This window comes from Drosophila teissieri, chromosome 2L (assembly GCF_016746235.2).
Source record: "Drosophila teissieri strain GT53w chromosome 2L, Prin_Dtei_1.1, whole genome shotgun sequence".
NCBI lineage: Eukaryota > Metazoa > Arthropoda > Insecta > Diptera > Drosophilidae > Drosophila > Drosophila teissieri.
The window spans coordinates 13072269-13090865 of NC_053029.1; the positions used below are offsets into that span (position 1 = coordinate 13072269).

Here is an 18597-nt window from a genome sequence, read left to right on the forward strand (position 1 = left end):
GCCTTTCGTTTTTAATTTAGCCCAGGAGGCCCATAAAAAACCAAAGCAAAGCAAAGTTGCAGTTAGACAAAAATATTTGAGTCCTTTGACCAATCCTTTTTTTGTATTTGCTGTGGCGCCATCTAGCGGCCAATAAATAACATGAAAAACCCAAATATCATGGAATGCGGCAATTCCTTAAACAACAACAACAACAGCAGCATTGGCGGCAATATCAACGGAAACGGAAATGGAAATGGCGGAGTCAGCGAGCAGCGCCCCCTATCGGGCAAGGTCCATGCAGCCTCTCCTCCGCCCGTCGTCGGCAACAACAACAACAATAATCATATAGTCCGCTACAACAAACTAAGCTCGGGCAGCTCCTCGGCGAGCTCGTCGCCGCCACATCATCAGCAGCACTCGCCACCACCGTCGATGCACCACCAAAGCCACCCCAACCACCCCAACCACCCACTGCAGCCGTCCTCCATGTCCACAAACATGGCCACAAATGGCCATCAGTTGTATCCGGCGATAACGGCAACGTATTGGCTCCCGCCGCCGAATCCGGCGCCATATTTAGTTCCAGGTAATTAGTGTTACTTGCACGGACCACCGTCCAGCTAAGCCCAGTCGGTCCGAGCACAGTGGGGCCTCCGTAAGACGGATGGACCAGAAAAGTATACATCTTAAATTATTTCACATATTTAACATTGACGTTAGTAATACTTTATCAGATATGGTATATCTTTTAAGAACTTAATTAATTAGTTTAGGAACTACTTAGTAAAATCCATACATTTATATACATTTAATTGGCAGAAATACCAGATTTCCACATGCAGAATTGATTTTCTTTAACCTCTTTATACCAGTTTAATTTATAACGAAGTAGATATGGCTTGATGACATTTTATCGTTCGCATCTGACAGCTTAGCTTTAACAAGACAATTAAAAACTATAAATAATTAATGAAGTGCCCAAAGGTTTTATTTGTGTACATACATATATAGAACAACTGTATTTAAAAGTTTTTTCTCTGTTTATAAATTGCAATTAATTACAAATTTTCACTCCACACGTTGTTCTTAATGATCACTCACTGTGGCCACTATTGTCTAAAACTCATTGCATTTCTGCGCTTTGGCAGCGGAAGCGCGTCGCCTGCAAAAACGTTGCAAATTATATTTTCGTGTTTATTGTGAAGCTCGCGAGGATTACAAAGCCAAGAGCGGGTGGGCGGACCGCCCGCTAGGGGGCGCCAGCAGAGCAATTTTCCGGAGAAAACATGACGGTGGAAACGGGGCGAAACGGCGAGTGTGCCATGTTTCGATGAAACTTTCGTGTTTTTATTTTCCTGCTCTTTTGTTGGATTGTCGTGTATTTTATTTCCTTTTCGCGCCAAGTGGCTAAATGTTAAACCAATATGTATGTGTGTGTGTATGAATGCGGTGGAGGGGGTGAGGGGGGTTGCATGTGGAATTGTATGTTACATGTTGAGCTTGCGTTGCGTTTGCTCTGTGTGTGTGTGTAAATGTGTTTGGGTAATTTCATTTGCAAACGCCACTTGCTAGGCGGCTAATTAAATTTTAGCTTTGTCATGGGACTTTTGAACTCCCCGGCAAAGGCGTATGAAAAAAACGCTTCGGTGGGGAAAATCCTGGATAAATGGATCTTGTCGGTTTTACTGTGTTTTACTCGGTTTTGTAAAGTAATTTTGCGTTGTTTGTAGAAAGAAATAAGTTCTGAGCAATAAAATAAACTAAATATTTAACTCACTTTTTTCTGTAATTTATTTTTACCTTTACAAAGCAGTATTCAAAGCACGTGTTATTATATTCAACGTTTGATCTCAACAAATTATTGTTCGTTTATGTATTAATAACTTGAGTACCACATTCGTGCCTCGTTGATTAGCACCGCTGTGCTAAAAAATTAATCAACTAGCAACCGAGGGATTTTAATCAATTTGAAGTGGTTTTGGATTCGTATTTTTAACCTCTGCTATGTAGAACGAAACGTGTGCATAAGTACATAATTTAGAATATTTTGCAGCGCCTGACAAGGAAAGTGACTTTGCCATCTGATTCCGCCTTTTCCTTCGCTCTTCCTCTTGCCGCTGGCTTCCTGTCTGCTCTCGGAGATGTGACAGTTCCTTGGGATGCCTTGGGTCACATGATTTTTGGGGTCTTTGGGGTTCTGAGTTCTGGGTTCTGTGTTCTGGGCCCTGTCGTTGGCATGCAAAAGCTACGTGACATGTGGATAGTTGCTGTTGCAGTTGTGTTACCACAGCGAAACGTGTTACATTTATGTTAACGCATTTGCACACGTTAAAAGAGAAAGGGGCGGAGAGTGGTGGAGAAAATTCATTTATAATGCCTTGCCACAAGTTCTGAAACCAACAACCTTATGTAACACTCCCCATCCCCCATCCATCCACACATCCATCCAGCTGTTACACTTCACTTTTGACTGACAGCCATTTTGACACACACGCCCCCTTTTCTGGGTTCCGCCCCCCAAAAGTCACTTGATCTTGCCATACAATTATTACTTCCCGCTCGACACTCGTCTGCATCGAATTGCTTTCGAAATACATGCACTTTATTTATTTATAGTTCTTTTTTTTTCACCATCGTTTGTTCTTTATTTTTTCCGTGTCTGCGAGTAAATTCCCCTTTGGCTGCTTATTTATCAACGCTTTGACTTTGGCTGCTTTTGGTCACAGTCAAAGTCGGACGCAAAGTCGAAGTCAACAATTCATTTCGCAAACACATATCACATAAATATGCAAGTCATGCGCCGAGTTAGACGGAGCACAATTGATGGGTTAACATGGGCGTGGTGGGGCTTTCCTGGGAATGGGGGGCTACTAGACAGATGGAGAAGAAGTAGCAAAGGAACCCCTGTCAGCAGCCAGAAGTTGCAATTCCCCAAACGCTAAGGTAATGTCTGAGTTCTTGAAGCTTCAAAAACCTTTCACAGACTTGAATGCAAATTGGAGTATGTATGTAAAGCCGGAATATGCATAGGAATGTACAGAATATGGGCCAATTAATAAGCTGGTGCTATAAATGGTACTGATACAAAACCATACTCAACATTAGGAATATTGTAATGTCCATGGAAAATCTGATTATTGAGTCGCTTTTCTTTATAAGCAACTAATTCCCGGCGAACTCTTAGCCATTTGACAATTGGCCGGGAAGGCACATACATGTACATGTGCCTTAACCCCTTGGTAGCCCCAAAGCTATTCTCAAAATCAAACATCGAATGCCGGGCGACAAGTGACCGAAAAGTTGAACAACGAGTGAGTTCAACGCACACCGCAGAATGAGCAGCAGCCGCAATTTTGCATAGACAATACAACGAGAGCAACAAATGGTGAATGCGTTACAGTTCAATAGCGATTGACTGGGGTGGGGCACCAGGGGGTTAAGGGGTAGGGCGGGACACGAGGGGTTCAATGGGTCGCTTGATCGACAGAACGACTGAAAGTCCCATAAGAACGAAATGAAATTCTGTCGCGACAAATACACAACAATGCGGAATACGTAATCAATTGATTCGGATGTGGCAGGGGGGCAACTCAAACAGATACATTCGTATCTGTGAGGCGTATCTGCATATATTTACATGTGGCCCGAAACAAAGCGAGCTCGTAACAATCGAGCACCGAACTTTTGATTGCTGCAAAATGCTGCCGATATGCAAACTTTCCGACAAATTCGCATTTATTGCCTATTTATCTGAGCAAAGTCGAGCCCGAAAGCATCTTAATACGTCTACACATACACAGATATACCATGCACTAGCATCTGGTAGACTGTTATCCTTGAGCTGCAGCACTGGGGTCCTCCTGCCTGCAGCCTACGCAAATGGAAGATGAATTCCGCTCCAGGAATTTTAAGCTAATTAGGTCTGCCAGTCTAGAATGTGCCGGGAATGCCCTATAGGCCCGGCCTGGGACAAACTGGTAATATGTGCAGAAGGCGGAGAAGATGCCACGAGGAGGATTAAGCAAATTCCCATTTACCGTAGTGGTCAGTGTGCTCATGGAGGTAGTCAAAAGCTAAAGTTTGAATTTTCAATTAAAATTATCTCTTTGATCGTAAACTGCGTGATGGGTAGTATTAAACAAATTGGCATTGCATTTCACTGAGTTATTTCAGTAACTTATATGTGCTAAAAGATCCCAAGTCCTAAGCCTATTTGTCATTGAATCTTTACCAAAAATGTAGATTGATAGTATTACATAAAATCAGCACTATTATAAACACACCTCTCTGTAATTTGTCAGGAAAGTAATCGCCTAAGGCCATTCCAAAAATTCACTAAAGATCTCCAACTGATTACTATGCAAAGCGCATTTTGAGGCATGTTAAAAAGTATAAAAAGGTAAAAAAAAAAACAAAAAAGCAGCTCAAAAACCAGGGACACGTTGAAGTTTTTTACGAGTGTTGGGTAGAAGATTTGAGCAACTTGTTGGAAAGATGCTGACTGGCTGCCTGGCTGACTGTCTGGCAATCAAAATTACCTTTGACGTGACATCTCACAGCCGCAAATATGCAGAAACACCTGGAAGCACCGGATGGTGGGGGGAGTGTGGGGAGTGTTGGGAATCTACGAGATTAAATGTGCAGCAAGGCATGAGCTATAAAATGACATAAGATACGACGTCAAAATGTATCTTATGAATGTCTGAACGCTCCCCCTTCAGCAATACTCGCATGCACGAAAACAAAAACGTTTATTGTCTACGGAGCACGTGCGTCACAGAACCAGTTTGCCAGAGCCCGAAACAGACCTGGCAAATAATGAGATAGCTCAAAAATTATTTATTTTCGAATTGGAAATTGAACTAATCGTGTAGCTGCTGCCAAATGAGCTTAAGTTGTCAGCTATTTCGGTGTTCTTGCTTAACCTGTCCGAACTGCATATCCACGAGATGCTTTGCTGCATTTTGCTGACGTTTTAGTTCTTGATTATGTTGTCAATTAGTAAGTCGACGCCAGATAGGCAGCAAAAAGAGGGAAAATCCAACGCAGAGTGCACATTTTGCTGATTGATATTGGTCAAGTGGTTTTTCATTAAGTCATTTCCATGCTCCACTTGAGACTACAACTTCTTTGTAGTTCCATTTCAACAATCTCCAAGTGCTGCCTCTTGCCAAGAACTTAAGTAAAATGTTGATACATAAAAAAATAATATAGAAGGAATAGGAAAAATTAGGAAAAATATGTTTATGGACTGGGTGGCATGCCCCCACCCCTCGTCATTGCACTTGCCGCTTTGTTCTGCTCCCCTCTCCCCATTTTCCCAGGCATTTCTCATCTTTAGGGCAAGTTGCCAGTGAAGCACTTGAGAACATCGTCGGGGCCAAGGAAACTTTGGGCTGGGAAAATGGGAGGGAAAACATTAGAATAGGAATAGCCACTGGCAGCGGTAATTGAATGAAGTTCACAAAGGCAGCCAGAAGCGGTCATCGAATGGCTGCAGAAATGAAAAACAAAACAGCATCGAAACAATATTTATAAAAAGTCCCAAAACTGGGAGACAAAGCTCTCAAATACCCTTTAATATTTAAATGTACTCACTGTTTTTACCTCCTTTTACCTCCATTGTTTAATAATTTTAAAAGTAATCATTGAAAAAGTTAAGTTACGACCAAAGGTTATGATTCTTTTCAGATGTTGTGATGCTAGTAACATTTACATAACTACAAGTTAACTATAAAAGCAAACCAAACTGTTTTCAATATTGATGTCGATAGCTCTTCGATTACAGCAAGCTGCTAGTTAACTTACTAACTGCGTCGTAATCTTTTGATTTGAAGGCCTAAATTCCCCAATATTGGGCACATACCCTTTCTAAAAGTAAGCATACTGCTTATGAAGGGCATCGAAATGGAGCACAAGAGATATTGCTCGCACAGCACACAAATGAACCCTTCAAGCGAATGGCAAAAATGAGCATCTCCCCCTGGCTCCTGTCGAAATCCCCTTTTGGCTGCTGGCACTTTGCCTATTGCAACATCTCCACTCCACTCCCAATTCCGATCCCGCTCCTCCTGCCACATCATCTTCTGGGAAGCTGCCCCTTTTTTGCTGCTGCTGCAGCTGCGGAAATTGCGGCGCTCGCGGGCCGGAAGTGTTGCCAACGTAATCGAAACGTGCCCGGGCGCACAGCTCCTGTCAACGGAGTGGCAGTGGATCGTGGTCAGCGGAGTGGGCAGTCACGGGGATTGGGACTCGTGCCGGGGCAGGATGATTTTAATGATTTCGCTCATTTGTCGCAGCGGTTGGCTCAACCAATGGCATTAGCTTCTGTGGCGGTTAATTGTATTTTGTGGCCAGGAAAAGTGGTGAGGTGTAGAACAGGCTGTACTATGGAAAGTGTTTGAGTCGCTTAATATACAACTTTCCTTGATTTTGTAACTATGTATCAGTATAAAGATTAGCCCGTTCTTAACATTCTCAACATTTTAAATAAGTAACGCTCTAGGAAAATATCATCATAGCAACTCTTGCACCTGCAAGTCCTCTTTTCTTGCTGCAACTTAATTACATGCACATAATTATTCCTTACGGTGACGTTTCACCGGGTGGCGAAACTCCGTGTCGTGAATGAAAAAAGCTTAGTTGAAAATTCCATTTTAATTTCCGTTTCCGCATCAACATTTTCCGCTTGTCAATTATTGCAAAATTATGCAAATACGCTGCGTAGGGCGGGAAAGAAATGTCGAAAATTTGTGCGCATTAAATGCGTCGCCCACAAAGGCTTCGCCCGTCTGGGATCCTTCCTCCTGGAACCGCCAGGGAGCTTAATTGAATTAAAACATAAAAATTTCTGCACCGCAATAAGTTTGCCTGCCCCCTTTGGGCCGGGCCATAAACTCCGCCCATGGGGGAATACATATATGAACAATATGAACAAGCATACGAGTATATGGCTGTAAGTATGTAATTCGCATTTTAGTGCATTTTGATGGCCACGAATGAGCATCATAATTTCAGCAGTTTACAACATTTTTTCTCGATTGGCGGGGCTTTAAATTAATTATGACAAGACCGGCGAAAAGTATGCTACTCGTATGTGAAATGGCTGCGCCTTCCACGGCACACATGAATTTTCTGCAATAAATATTTATGCAGCTGAGACTGCGAGCTGAAAACGCCCAAACTACTTAACAACACAAACAGATACAAATATGTGAAAAGTTGCCTCCAACTCGTGCAGCACTTCAAAATTGCTGCAGCTGTTGTTGTTGCTGCTGCTGCTGCGTTGTTGCTGCTGCTGCTGCGTTGTTGCTGCTGCTGCTGTTGCACATGTGTGCATGCCATTTTCATTTATCAGGCCTCGTGTGAGCTCAGCGCTTAATCTGTACAGTACACACACAGTAATAACAACAGCAGCAGGAGCTGCAACTCATGCCACTTACAGTTGAAAAAACAATAATTTCCTTGACAGCATGCAAACAATTTGCATTTATCAATTAAGGAATGGCACGAAAATGCGAATATCTGATGAACATTCCCAGTTTAGCGCATAGCAAAAGTTTGATTTTGAGTAATAAAACTTTAATGTAGCTTTAATGTGGGTAAATTCCAATAGTATACACATATCATGTCAAAGTATAATTAATGGCTTGATATCCCAGTTTATGCCAAGTGTAATGCGTTAAGACTTTCTCTTGATTATGCATTGTTGTATGCACAGTGTTGCCGGCGTGTTTATGTTATAATTGAAAACGTTAACTGTTTTTAGAGATGGCGGATCGGCAGAGAAGCTTCCTACTAGGATGCTGCCGAGTCCTCCACATATCCTTAACTCCATTGAGCTTAAGGCTGGCCGCGTCTTGTGCTCAATTTTAATTGAAACCTGGTAGACGAGGACGAGGAGCTGGTATGCTGCCTAAGTAGCTTAAAATGTGATTAGATTCAGTCTGAGACAAGCTTCATTATAGTGTGCCTTAATTAATTCGTGATTCGAATCATACTTTAACACTAAGCTGCAGCGCAGAGAACTACCACTTAAGAGCTAAGGTCAAGGCTATAGGCAAAACATCTCTCTGATCAACTACAATCTCAGCCGAATATATATGTTTGGTATTTAAGAATGCCCAGCTTAAACGGCATTCATGTGGCATTTATTGGTGGACGAGAAACGAGGAGGCGGCGGAGGAGGAAGAGCAAAGTCATAGCCATTAGCCAACTTGTTCACATCTGTTTTTACATATGTATTACTTCGCAGCTCCTCCTGAGCCCCTGGCCAAAATGTTCTGAATAATGTTGCATTCCTCCAATTCGAATTCCACAGCCACATCTCGTATTTCCGAGTGTGATTTGAATGTGTGTTTTGTATAAATCTGGCTGGCGTGTTTAACATTTATCCTTTCGCTTCCCCGCCACTCCACCACTCCTCATGTCCTCATTTTAATGTGCTTCGCATTAGTAGCAAATTCTGCGCCATCCATACTTGCGATGTATGCAAATCTCGGTTGACAGCCCTCCGGAGGAATTTTACCCCACTTTCAGTGGCTTTGGTATAAGTTTTATGCGCTTCATTCGTTAGCACGGATGCCATTGTTCTGGTTAATGCGTTTGACTTTTGTTTGTGGCTTACACCGAGTGAGAGTAAAAGCGGGGCAATCGGCTATGCAAAAATCATTTAAGGGAAGGTAACAATATTTAGGTACATCTGATAGACATATAAATATACTTTAAAATCTCTAACATTTGTCAAAATGATTGTATTTTTTTGGTGCTAAGAGTTCTTATATACTTAGTGTATGCTTTTAAAGGGTGTCCTTATAAGCCTCATATTCGCATTCACGTCTGACTGACTTCGAAAAGTATGCAAGGGATTTTGGAATCGAAAGAAGCTTGGCTCGCAAACATTTGCACAAGGCGATTAATTTGTTTATGCCAAACAAACAGAACTGTGGCAAATAATTAAGAGCTGTCGAAGGTTTTTTCCAAGAAGCAAGAGGCAAGAGGCGAGCAATTTAATTGCGATGCAAATTGAATGCAATCTAATGCTTGGCTGACTCCACAGAAAAGCTCTAATAAGATAAAAGATACGCAATTCATGTGTGTGGAAAAAGTAAATTATGCACATGACAAACTTTGCCCGGGGCCAACCATTTTTGGGGGCCAGAAACCGACTTGACACAAAAGTTGATGTCTCAAGTGTGAAGTGAAATATATGAGGACCCAGTAGATTTGTGCCTCCCCTCCCTCCCCTTACCAGCCTCACCCCCCCTTGGGCCCACACACATAAGTGCAGTTTCCGCTTTTGACTGTGCATATAAATCTTAAGACAGTTAACGACATCATATGGCAGAGTTGGCTCCCAAGGATGAACTTACAATGCATATGCCACAGGCGGAAGTCTTCACCTTCCCCCCGATCGCCCGCCCATCCCGCATCCTGAAAAATCCCCCCGAGGGGCTGCAACTTTGCTGCATAATTGTGGGGCGGAAGGCACGAAGCGGGACGAAGAGGGCGAAACGAAACGAAACGCAACGAAAATGTTCGCCCAGCCAGTTGAGGAAACCAATTTGTGGTAATTGTCGTGAAATTGCAATTTCTGCAACTGTAATGGCCCGCAGGAATGACACAGAGATGCACCGAAAGTGTGAGCCAACGGAGGCAGAATGCAGAAGGCAGTGACTTTCCGCAAATGAGATTCCTGCCATTTGGCGTCAGTTTCCACACTCTGGTTTCTTGGCCGCTGCCGAAAAAGGTGAAAATGATAAACTGCCTAAAGCCAAATTAATGCGGAGATTGCACCGGCAATAACCTGGTAAAGCGACCTGCTCATACGCATTAAAATCGAAGTCAATTTACATTTGGACACATTTTAAGGTGTTTTCAAATTAAACAAATTCCTTAAATAGAACTTCAGGCAATTTAGCGCACATCAGTTTCGAGAACAAAAGGAAATTCTTGAGGGTTTTATTTCTCGCTGCCCTGGACTTTCCCAGCGAGCTTTTATCAGCGCTGAAAAAATCACGTGCGCATAAAACTTTCCAATCAGCGATGCCAAATACAAAAGAGGTCCTTAACAAGCTGCTCGAAAGGGGGAAAATGGGGAAAATAGGGAAAATGGGGAAAAGGGGGAAAACGCAGAGACTCAGGTGCCTGCAATAAGTTTGAACCTCCTTTTGTCATAGCCCTTTTCCTTCGTGCCACTCGTATCTGCGCTGGCAAAGTTTCAAATTAAAATGGCAAATCCATACAATAAATATATAAAATGTTACTTCTTGTGTCACACCTGAACTAACCTCAAATAAATTTTCCACATGTGCCGGACAGAGACCCAAAAGTGGGCAAGTGCAGCACGTGGATGTGGTGGAGTCCTTACTCCAATGGCAAACAAAACCTGGCGAGGAAGTACTACAACTTCGTATGTATTTAGCACACAGGAATGCCTTGCGCCTTGCACTCTTTTTGGAAAAAAGTTTCATCCACGCCCACAGATAAGACCCATTGCCAACGCCCCCTTGGGCGGCTTGAGTGCGTTCTGAGTGCCTTGGCTGGGGGCCTCCAAGGATCACCTTCACCATCACCATCACCTTCTGCGATGCCAACTGCAGGCGAAAGCAACAATTTCCAATCACTTCCCTTGCAGCGACACCATTTTCTATATTTATACTTTACGACGCAGGTGGGATGGCAAGTGTGCCATGGTAGAACTCGCTTCACCCTTCACCCTGAAATAAAATATCATTACCAGGAATACCCATACCCATACAAATTTCGGTCTCACAGGCTTCGGTAAATAGTTTATAAAAATGTTAAATAAAAATACATATTTCACCCATTTACTTGTTATTCACGTTCCTACAAAATATTTATGCCACATTTATTACTTTTAAAATGCTACATTTTTGAGCCACCCTGTTGCAGAGTTACGGCATCCAAAAGTGGCTTGAACGCACGCTTAGTTTGTTTTTAAGAGAATTCTTATGTGCATAGTACGCTGTATGTGCTGTCTCTGGAAACTTTAAGCCAAGATAGGGCAGTTACAGATAGAGCAGAACGCAGAAGTGTGTGCTCGAAAGTGTTGCAGGAGGAAAAGTTCCTCTTTCTTATTGCTGCAGCTCCCCAGTTCTTGTTGCATTGATTCGATTTGTTGCGATTGCGTTTTTAGTCTTTTGCATGTGCGCTCCCAAAAAAGTTTGCAACACCCCCGCTTCACATGGGGACCAAGATAAAGCATAACAATTGCCATGCATAAAAACTTTTCCCTTACAAATGTTCTCGTTTCGATGAGGGGAGAGATCTCAAATCTATGGCAGGACCAAAGGCGAAAGCGATTTATTGGAGCAGTTTAAAGTTGCTTCGCCTTTACTGGTCCCAGCTGCTTACAAAGTTGTTCCCTGATTAATTGCAACTCTCTCGCACCAAGGAGCTCCCAAAAGAAATATCCCAAAATATCACTCATACGCCGGGTGTGCCACAATTTAGGTTAAATACCCGCTGACCGATCGTTAAATGGAGTCAACACGAACACTCATTAAAGAATTTAAGCGTCAGCTAAGAGTTCATAAAAAATCCACCAAACATGTGGTTACCTGTTGTAGGTTGAAGCGAGTCAGTGATGTCGCAATTTGTCGTTAAATCAGCTCTTATTTTATATTTAGTATTTTACATATTTTGCAGTAATTACTCTACTGATTATTGTAAATTTTATAAGTGGATACTTTAAGAAGGATTTTAAATAGGTAGATATCTCTTTAAAACCTTCTTTTTGACTTCAAAATCTGTCTCGAAAACTGCTGTTCTTTCATTCGTATGTCGTTTTGGCCTGCCCAAAAGCCTTAAAGCCGTTAAACCCCACAAACATGTACTCATTTCGCGGTTTTAATGACATTTTTATGGTGACCATTACGCCTGCATCTCTCCTCAGTCAGTCAGTAAATCAGTCAGCAGCCTCAGTTGGTAGAACATTTTTACGGCTCTGAATGAAGCACCGTGCAGTGCGTCATAGTAGTTCCTGCCACATTGGCAGCCCACTAAGTTGGAGTTTTCAAGCCAAATGCTTGTAGTTGGACGACCTCTTGACCCGCTCTCGCCCAACCACAATTGTTATTTATGCTAATTTCCCCACTCTACTTGGAACATGCATTTATTTAATCTTTATTACTGTAAGCATTCAGTGGAAAACATTCTTTCATTTCGCCTTTTCCGTTGATGTATTTCCAGAACGCAAACTTTTCGTTGGCATGCTGAACAAAAAGTACACCGAGGCCGATGTGAGGCAGCTCTTCACGGGCCACGGAACCATCGAGGAGTGCACGGTGCTCCGGGATCAGGCTGGTCAGAGCAAGGGCTGCGCCTTCGTCACATTCGCCACCAAGCAGAACGCCATCGGAGCCATCAAGGTAAGCTTTCAAAATGACCTAAAAACAGCTATTAAAATGGTGTTAGTTAAGGGGAATTCACTTAAATGTATGGGAATAAAAGGAAATCCGCTTGAAGTTGCCTAAAATTGTTGCATACTCTTAGACACTTAAATTTTAAAAATCCAACACTTGTTATATTCTTGAATAATATATCAATTAAACTAAATCAGATGGGTTAGTAATTTAAGATCTTAGCAAAGCATAAATGATGATAGAAATGATAAGCAAATGCCGAAACGATCACCTTAAAGTCACTTTGCCTCTTTAAGCGCTGCATTGGCTTTTGGTGCTGTGGCTAGTGTGGGAAAAACTGTCGCAATGATTAATTGCAGCGGCGGCAAGAGTCGCGCATATAAAACACGTTTCTTCACGGCACACATACCAGCACAGAGGCGGTGACACGCACACACACACATGCAGGCATAGTAGCATACTAGCACAGCTTCATTCCACAATGGCGTCGGCGGCGGCAGCAACAACAAAAACCGCATGCAACTGCAAACAGGAAGCTGGAACGCAAGCAAGACGCCGCCTCTGGCAGCGGAAGAAGTCAACGGTAATCCTGGCAACCAAGTAACCCCCATCCTGCTTCCACATTCCGCTCCTGCCACGCCCACTTATAAGCAAACACTCACACACACCAGCACACACCAGCACACTCACACCAGCGCAATGGCAGAGACTAATGCAAGTTTTGTGCCGGAAACAGGCAAAATTACAAACTTCCGACAGCCAAACACAAACACATGCAGCGTTGCGGGGAGTGGAAGTGGGAGGGGGGGAAATGAACTGGGGGCAGAGAGAGAGCAGGACAGTCCGAGCATGCTGTCTCTGTCCTGTGTATATTGCACATAATTTGTCGCCTTTTGCAAGATGAATGTTGTTGTGGGCGGACTGCCATTATAAAGCCATACATGCACACTACAGCACACAGAAACACAGATACACCACCACACACACCAACACCAACATGGCCATGTAATGTATGGGAGTGGGCTCTGCACAGGCTACAACATGCCTCAAGGATATTTTCCTATGCCTCTCGAATGTACTTGATAGACTGGCAAACGCCATAATAAAACGTATTAATTCTTAACTGAAGGGATTAAAGGAGTTCTGAACACTTCAATTAGTTCTTTCAATTGGCTTACTTGAACCAAAAATACTTTTTAGGTATTAAATCGATCAGATAACTTATTGCAGCATTTAGTAAACAAAAAAGCTTAAATCCTTTCCTACGGTTACTACTGTACCTTTACATGTGTGTGCGCCAGCGATTTTAATGCATTTGAAGTCAAATTACGGGATGCTAGGCACGCACACGCCAGCAATAAGCTGGGGCCAAGTGGTCCAAGGATATTAAGCAGGAAAGGGGAGTAAGGAGCAGCCTGTCCAGGACCAAATGATTTGGATCGACGCAGTGAAGCAAGGGTTGCAAAGTCATTGCAGTCTATTGACGCCTGAAAGTATGCGGACCCATGAAATGCAATGCAAAAGCTGTGCGACTTGCCCATCAAAATACGCAGCCCCAAGCCAAAGACGCTCCAGCTCCAGCTGAAGCTGAAGCTACTGGCAAAGTGCATTTAATATTAATGTGCCATGTTTATAGCCCGGCAATTTGTTCTCGGCTTCTGCTCCTCCATTAAGTCTCTTTTTTGCCCCACAAAAATGCTCTACCCAAATGAAAGCACAAAATGCGAGCTGGCATGGGTGGGTGGTTAAATGATGATAGCATTTTTCAACGCATGCAGATTTTATTTTTCGCATTCGTTTCGCTAATTTGTCAAGTGGTTGACGCCGAGTTCTGGCCATGTTGGGCATGCGGTTGAGTCTCCAGTGCCCACTGTTGCCCAACGGGTCATTTAACCCGTTTTTTGCTGCTCCGGGGGAAGTGAGATGTTAGGCCAAGCTGTGAAAAATGACTGGGGATTAGTAGGTGACTTGGGAGTGTTCCAAGTAAGAAATGTTCAAGAAATGGAGTGCTTTCAAGGAGCTGTGTTTGAACAAGAAAACCATTGTTGAAAAAAGAATTAAACTTTTATATTAATCGTTTTTATAGGGAACAATGCCATTTATCGTTTTACCAATCTATATACCATACACTTAAAATTTAAAGCTGAAATACACGAAGTTTAATATTTAGCCAACCATTGTAAGTCACATCGAGATTCTAAGCCTCTGTAAAAGTAAGCACATCAACAATACTTTGACAATAATATTCTCAGTAGTCAATCGACTGGCAACAAATTGAAATCCTAAAACTGTCCCGGTAATTTCTTAAACATAAACTTCTCTCTGCCTTCCTTGATGCAGAACCGCAAGAACTTCTATGCAAGCTCCACCCACAAATTCGCGGCATTAAGAGGTCGAAAACAGTTTTGATAAGTTTTATGGCAGCGGCAAGTCGGCTTACAGCTTCAGAATAATGACGCGCACTTAAGCCGCCTCCGCATGTCCACCCGACCATCAAACCACCCACTCATCCAACCACCCTCTCCTGCAACCACAGTGACCCACCAGCATGCCCCCCAGATAGTTTAGGCCACACAGCCATTTGTCCGCTTAGGCGACTTAATTTACACCTTTCTGCTAAGCCCGAAAACAAACAAAATGGCGCGGGAACGGGATTGGGATTGCGAACGGGAATGGGGCCGAGAATCGGGGAGGCTGGCAACTCTGGGCGCGTCACGAAAACCAGGCCAAACATTTAGCGAAGGCATTTAGGCCGTGGTCTGATGAGGGAGTAGGGGGTTTGGCAAGCCACTTTACTTATTTTCCGGTTTATGTAGACTTTATCATTGAAACTCAGCCGGGGCCATGGCGACCCGGGCCGAAACTTCCGCTCAATTGTGGCGGCGGTGGCAACTCTGGCCTGCATCCTTTCCTGCATCCCATTCGCCTGTATCGTGGCAGCCACCAGAAGTGCTCTTTAATTACATTGGCTATAATTCTTGCGGCTCTGGCGCGACTTTTATGGCCGGCGCATTGTTTTGCCCCACCCCGCTCTCCAGCCATCGCGACACTGCTGCTGCTGCTGCTGCTCTTGGCTACAAAGTAATTAGGGAAATTTCCGAGTTTTTAAACAGGTCGCCATGGCTGCACAGTTGAAGCTGAGTTTTCCACAGAGTGGCACAGGGTGGCTGGATTTTTTGGCCTGGAAGAGCGTGGGAAAATCATTATTCAAAATTAAGAAACGACATAAAAGATAACAGGCTTTAATACAAAACAAGCTTCGAATATAAAGAAACGACATAGATGTAACAGACTTAATTTTTTATAACTTTAATCACATTTACTGAATCCAATTTAATTTTTACAACCATTTATAAAGAACGGCAAATCTGCGGATAATATAATATATAATAAACTACGAAGGACTACATGTACTAGATACACTTCGAGTTAGCTTACAAAGTATTTATGCTAACATAAAAGTAAGCTTTAAAAGTCAAAAGAGTTAAGAGCAATAAACAACACTAATTTACTAAAACACTGATCTGTTGCTGTCAATGCTGCGTATACGTAATACAAATATATAAACATCTCTTACACGCCAGGTGTGCGAACTGAAAACATTAAAGTCTTAAATTAAAAATTATAGCTTTAAATAAAATAGTTACACACAGACTTTGTTATTAATTATTGTGATTATTTCTTATCCTTTCCAGGCCCTTCATCAAAGTCAGACCATGGAGGGTTGTTCAGCTCCGCTGGTCGTAAAGTTCGCGGACACGCAAAAGGAAAAAGACCAAAAGAAGATGCAGCAGATTCACGCATTCTGTGGCATCAATACGCCGAGCGGTGCGACGGCAGGTGCGGCCACGCCCACCATTAATGCCGCTACGGCTCTCATAGCCGCTCCGCCCTCGGCGGGACGTCCCAATCCGTCGATGGCGGCCGCACTGGCGGCAGTGCCTCAGGTTCAGCAGGCTGGCTCTGCAGCAACGGCACCCACCACCCTCGTTCCCCTGAACTCCACCAGCGCCCTCAGTGCGTCCTTGGCGCCCAATCTCCTCGCCAGCAACGCCGCCCACCAGGGGGCGGCAGCAGCGGCCGCCTATTTGGGGGCGGATCCCGCTGCGGCGGCCCACCTTCAGCTGTACCAACAACTTCACGGATACGGACTCAGTCCGGCGCACTATCTGCCAGGTGAGTGGACTCCGCGAAACAGGTTCCAGCCTAGGTTACTCCGTTAGGCCTCGTCCTCCTAGTCAACCCCTCAAATTGCTCCCCCCCTAAACACCCTTCTAGTACAACCCAACGGGTTATCACAACATCGTTGCATCTTCCTTTCTATAAACCTCTATCTATCTCTCTATCCGTAACTATTCATTCAACCTGTCCTCGTTTCCTGCACACATCTGCTCGTTGCTCACTACGTGTGTTCTACTCTTTGTTTATCCCTAATTTTTCCAATCGCGCACTTTATATGTGTTTCTTATTACAACCCAACGGGTTTCACAACATCGTTGTTTTCATTTCTTTGAAAGTTATTCGATTTCAAAGGCAGTTTAAATGTTGTGTATTTATAGCATTAAAATATTTTTTATGTCTTCTAAGAAAATATTTGAATGAGCGGCCTGTTAATTATTTTATATATATGTGTGGTATTCTAAGTGTGTGTAATAATATTGTGAAAAGCTTGAAAAAATAATAATATAAAACTTGTGTCAATCGCTTTAAAAGGTCACTAAACATTAAATCCACGTTATTAGGTTCTCTTATCTAAGAATGTTGTTATTATATTATATAAGGAATATAATATGAAAATGAATCTTAGTTAAATGGCGAAATGTTAAGGTTACAAGATACACGACATTCATAATCCCGAAGGTTAGTTTGCTCAAAAAAGTTAAAATCACTCCGTTTTTTATTTATAAGACTTAAGCTAGGAAAAAAAGCAAAGGGGAAGTGCAGCAGAAGAGAATTCAGCAACAACTGTCAAATAATTAATTTCAATTTAAGCAACAAAATTTGCATAAATGCAGCCGACAGAGTCAGAGACGGAAGGCAAAGTAAACAGGAAAAGTTGGGAGTAGGAAGGAAAGGATAGCAGGCCAAGCTCTTCAGCTGCCTGATGAATAAAACAAAAACATTGTAATAGGATTAAAAGGTGGACAACGACAATGACGAGATGACACGATGATGAGGATGATGGGCCCAGACGGGCTTCCAGATTTCTGGCGTCCATGCAAACGTGTTGCATATGCAACGCCGCTTCATTAGAATGACCGACGTGCCACGCCCACGCCCACCCCGCCCCCTGTCCAGTCTCGACGCCAACGTGGACATTTTGCGCATAACAAATCAAGCTCGAGAGCTTGAACAAACAGCAAAAGCCACCGGCGAGGGGAAAAAATGAAATAAAAGGGGAATCACAGACAACCAAATGTTGAGCGGCGCGTGATGTAATCGCACAAAGCGCAAAAAATCTGCCACTGAAATGGGGACTTTGAGGTGGATGAGATTCTCTAACAAAAATAGCGGGTTGCTTACGTTAAGTTATGGAATAGGAGGTCTAAAACTAAAATTAAAAACTAATACATATATATTGTCGTGAACCTTATTGATCTGAAATAGATTGCTTTCAAATGGTAGACCAGAAAAGTCGAAAGCCATCCTATAGCTGAAACATCCATCAAAGAAACAGGATATGCGAAAGAGCATTCGGACTGGGGAAAAGTGACAAAAGAAGGAGGAGGCGATGGCCACCGATGGACGGCAGTAAACGTAGGCGGACAGGGGGGGCAACTGCTGGGCAGTTAGGGGAACTTAGAGCGACGACGTATGCCACTTGAATAACAAATGACGTTTTTAAATGCCAGATCCAGGAGCTAGACGTCGGTCGAAGGGGTCACAAAGGACTCGACGACTCCGCACTGTGATGGCCAGCAAATGAAGGGAACGTGTCCTGTGCGCTCTCCTTCGTTCCTTTATTTTTTCTATATTTAAGTGCCGAATGAAGCCGTTAAGTGGATGCGGCAGACTCGTAAACGTTTGCTGATTTGACCACTTTCGGGGAACCGGAGATTGCAGAAAACATTATTTAATTGTGGCTTTTTCTAGTAGAGACCTATTATTTGTGGGATGAAAAGTCAAGAAAAATGCGTGGAAATTTTTAAATTAATGTCGAACCACATAGAACTTAAGCACAACCTAATTTGGTGAATAATAAGTAAACAAAGCCATGTTTAAAGTTTTG

The 18597-nt window shown here is 43.1% G+C and overlaps 1 protein-coding gene across 6 annotated transcripts in view; it reads left to right on the forward strand.

Moving 5' to 3' along the window:
* The window catches only part of LOC122620482 (CUGBP Elav-like family member 1), a 55850-nt gene that overhangs the window by 31655 nt on the left and 5598 nt on the right, over positions 1–18597 (forward strand). For 4 of the 6 annotated variants that reach the window (XM_043797984.1, XM_043797968.1, XM_043797976.1 and 1 more), the window contains 2 exons: positions 12196–12374; positions 16064–16544. In XM_043797984.1, the coding sequence (XP_043653919.1) occupies positions 12196–12374; positions 16064–16544 (660 nt within the window). Of the gene's footprint in view, positions 1–20; positions 569–12195; positions 12375–16063; positions 16545–18597 lie in introns of those variants that run through there. The other 2 variants (XM_043797992.1, XM_043798008.1) reach the window with 2 other exon arrangements.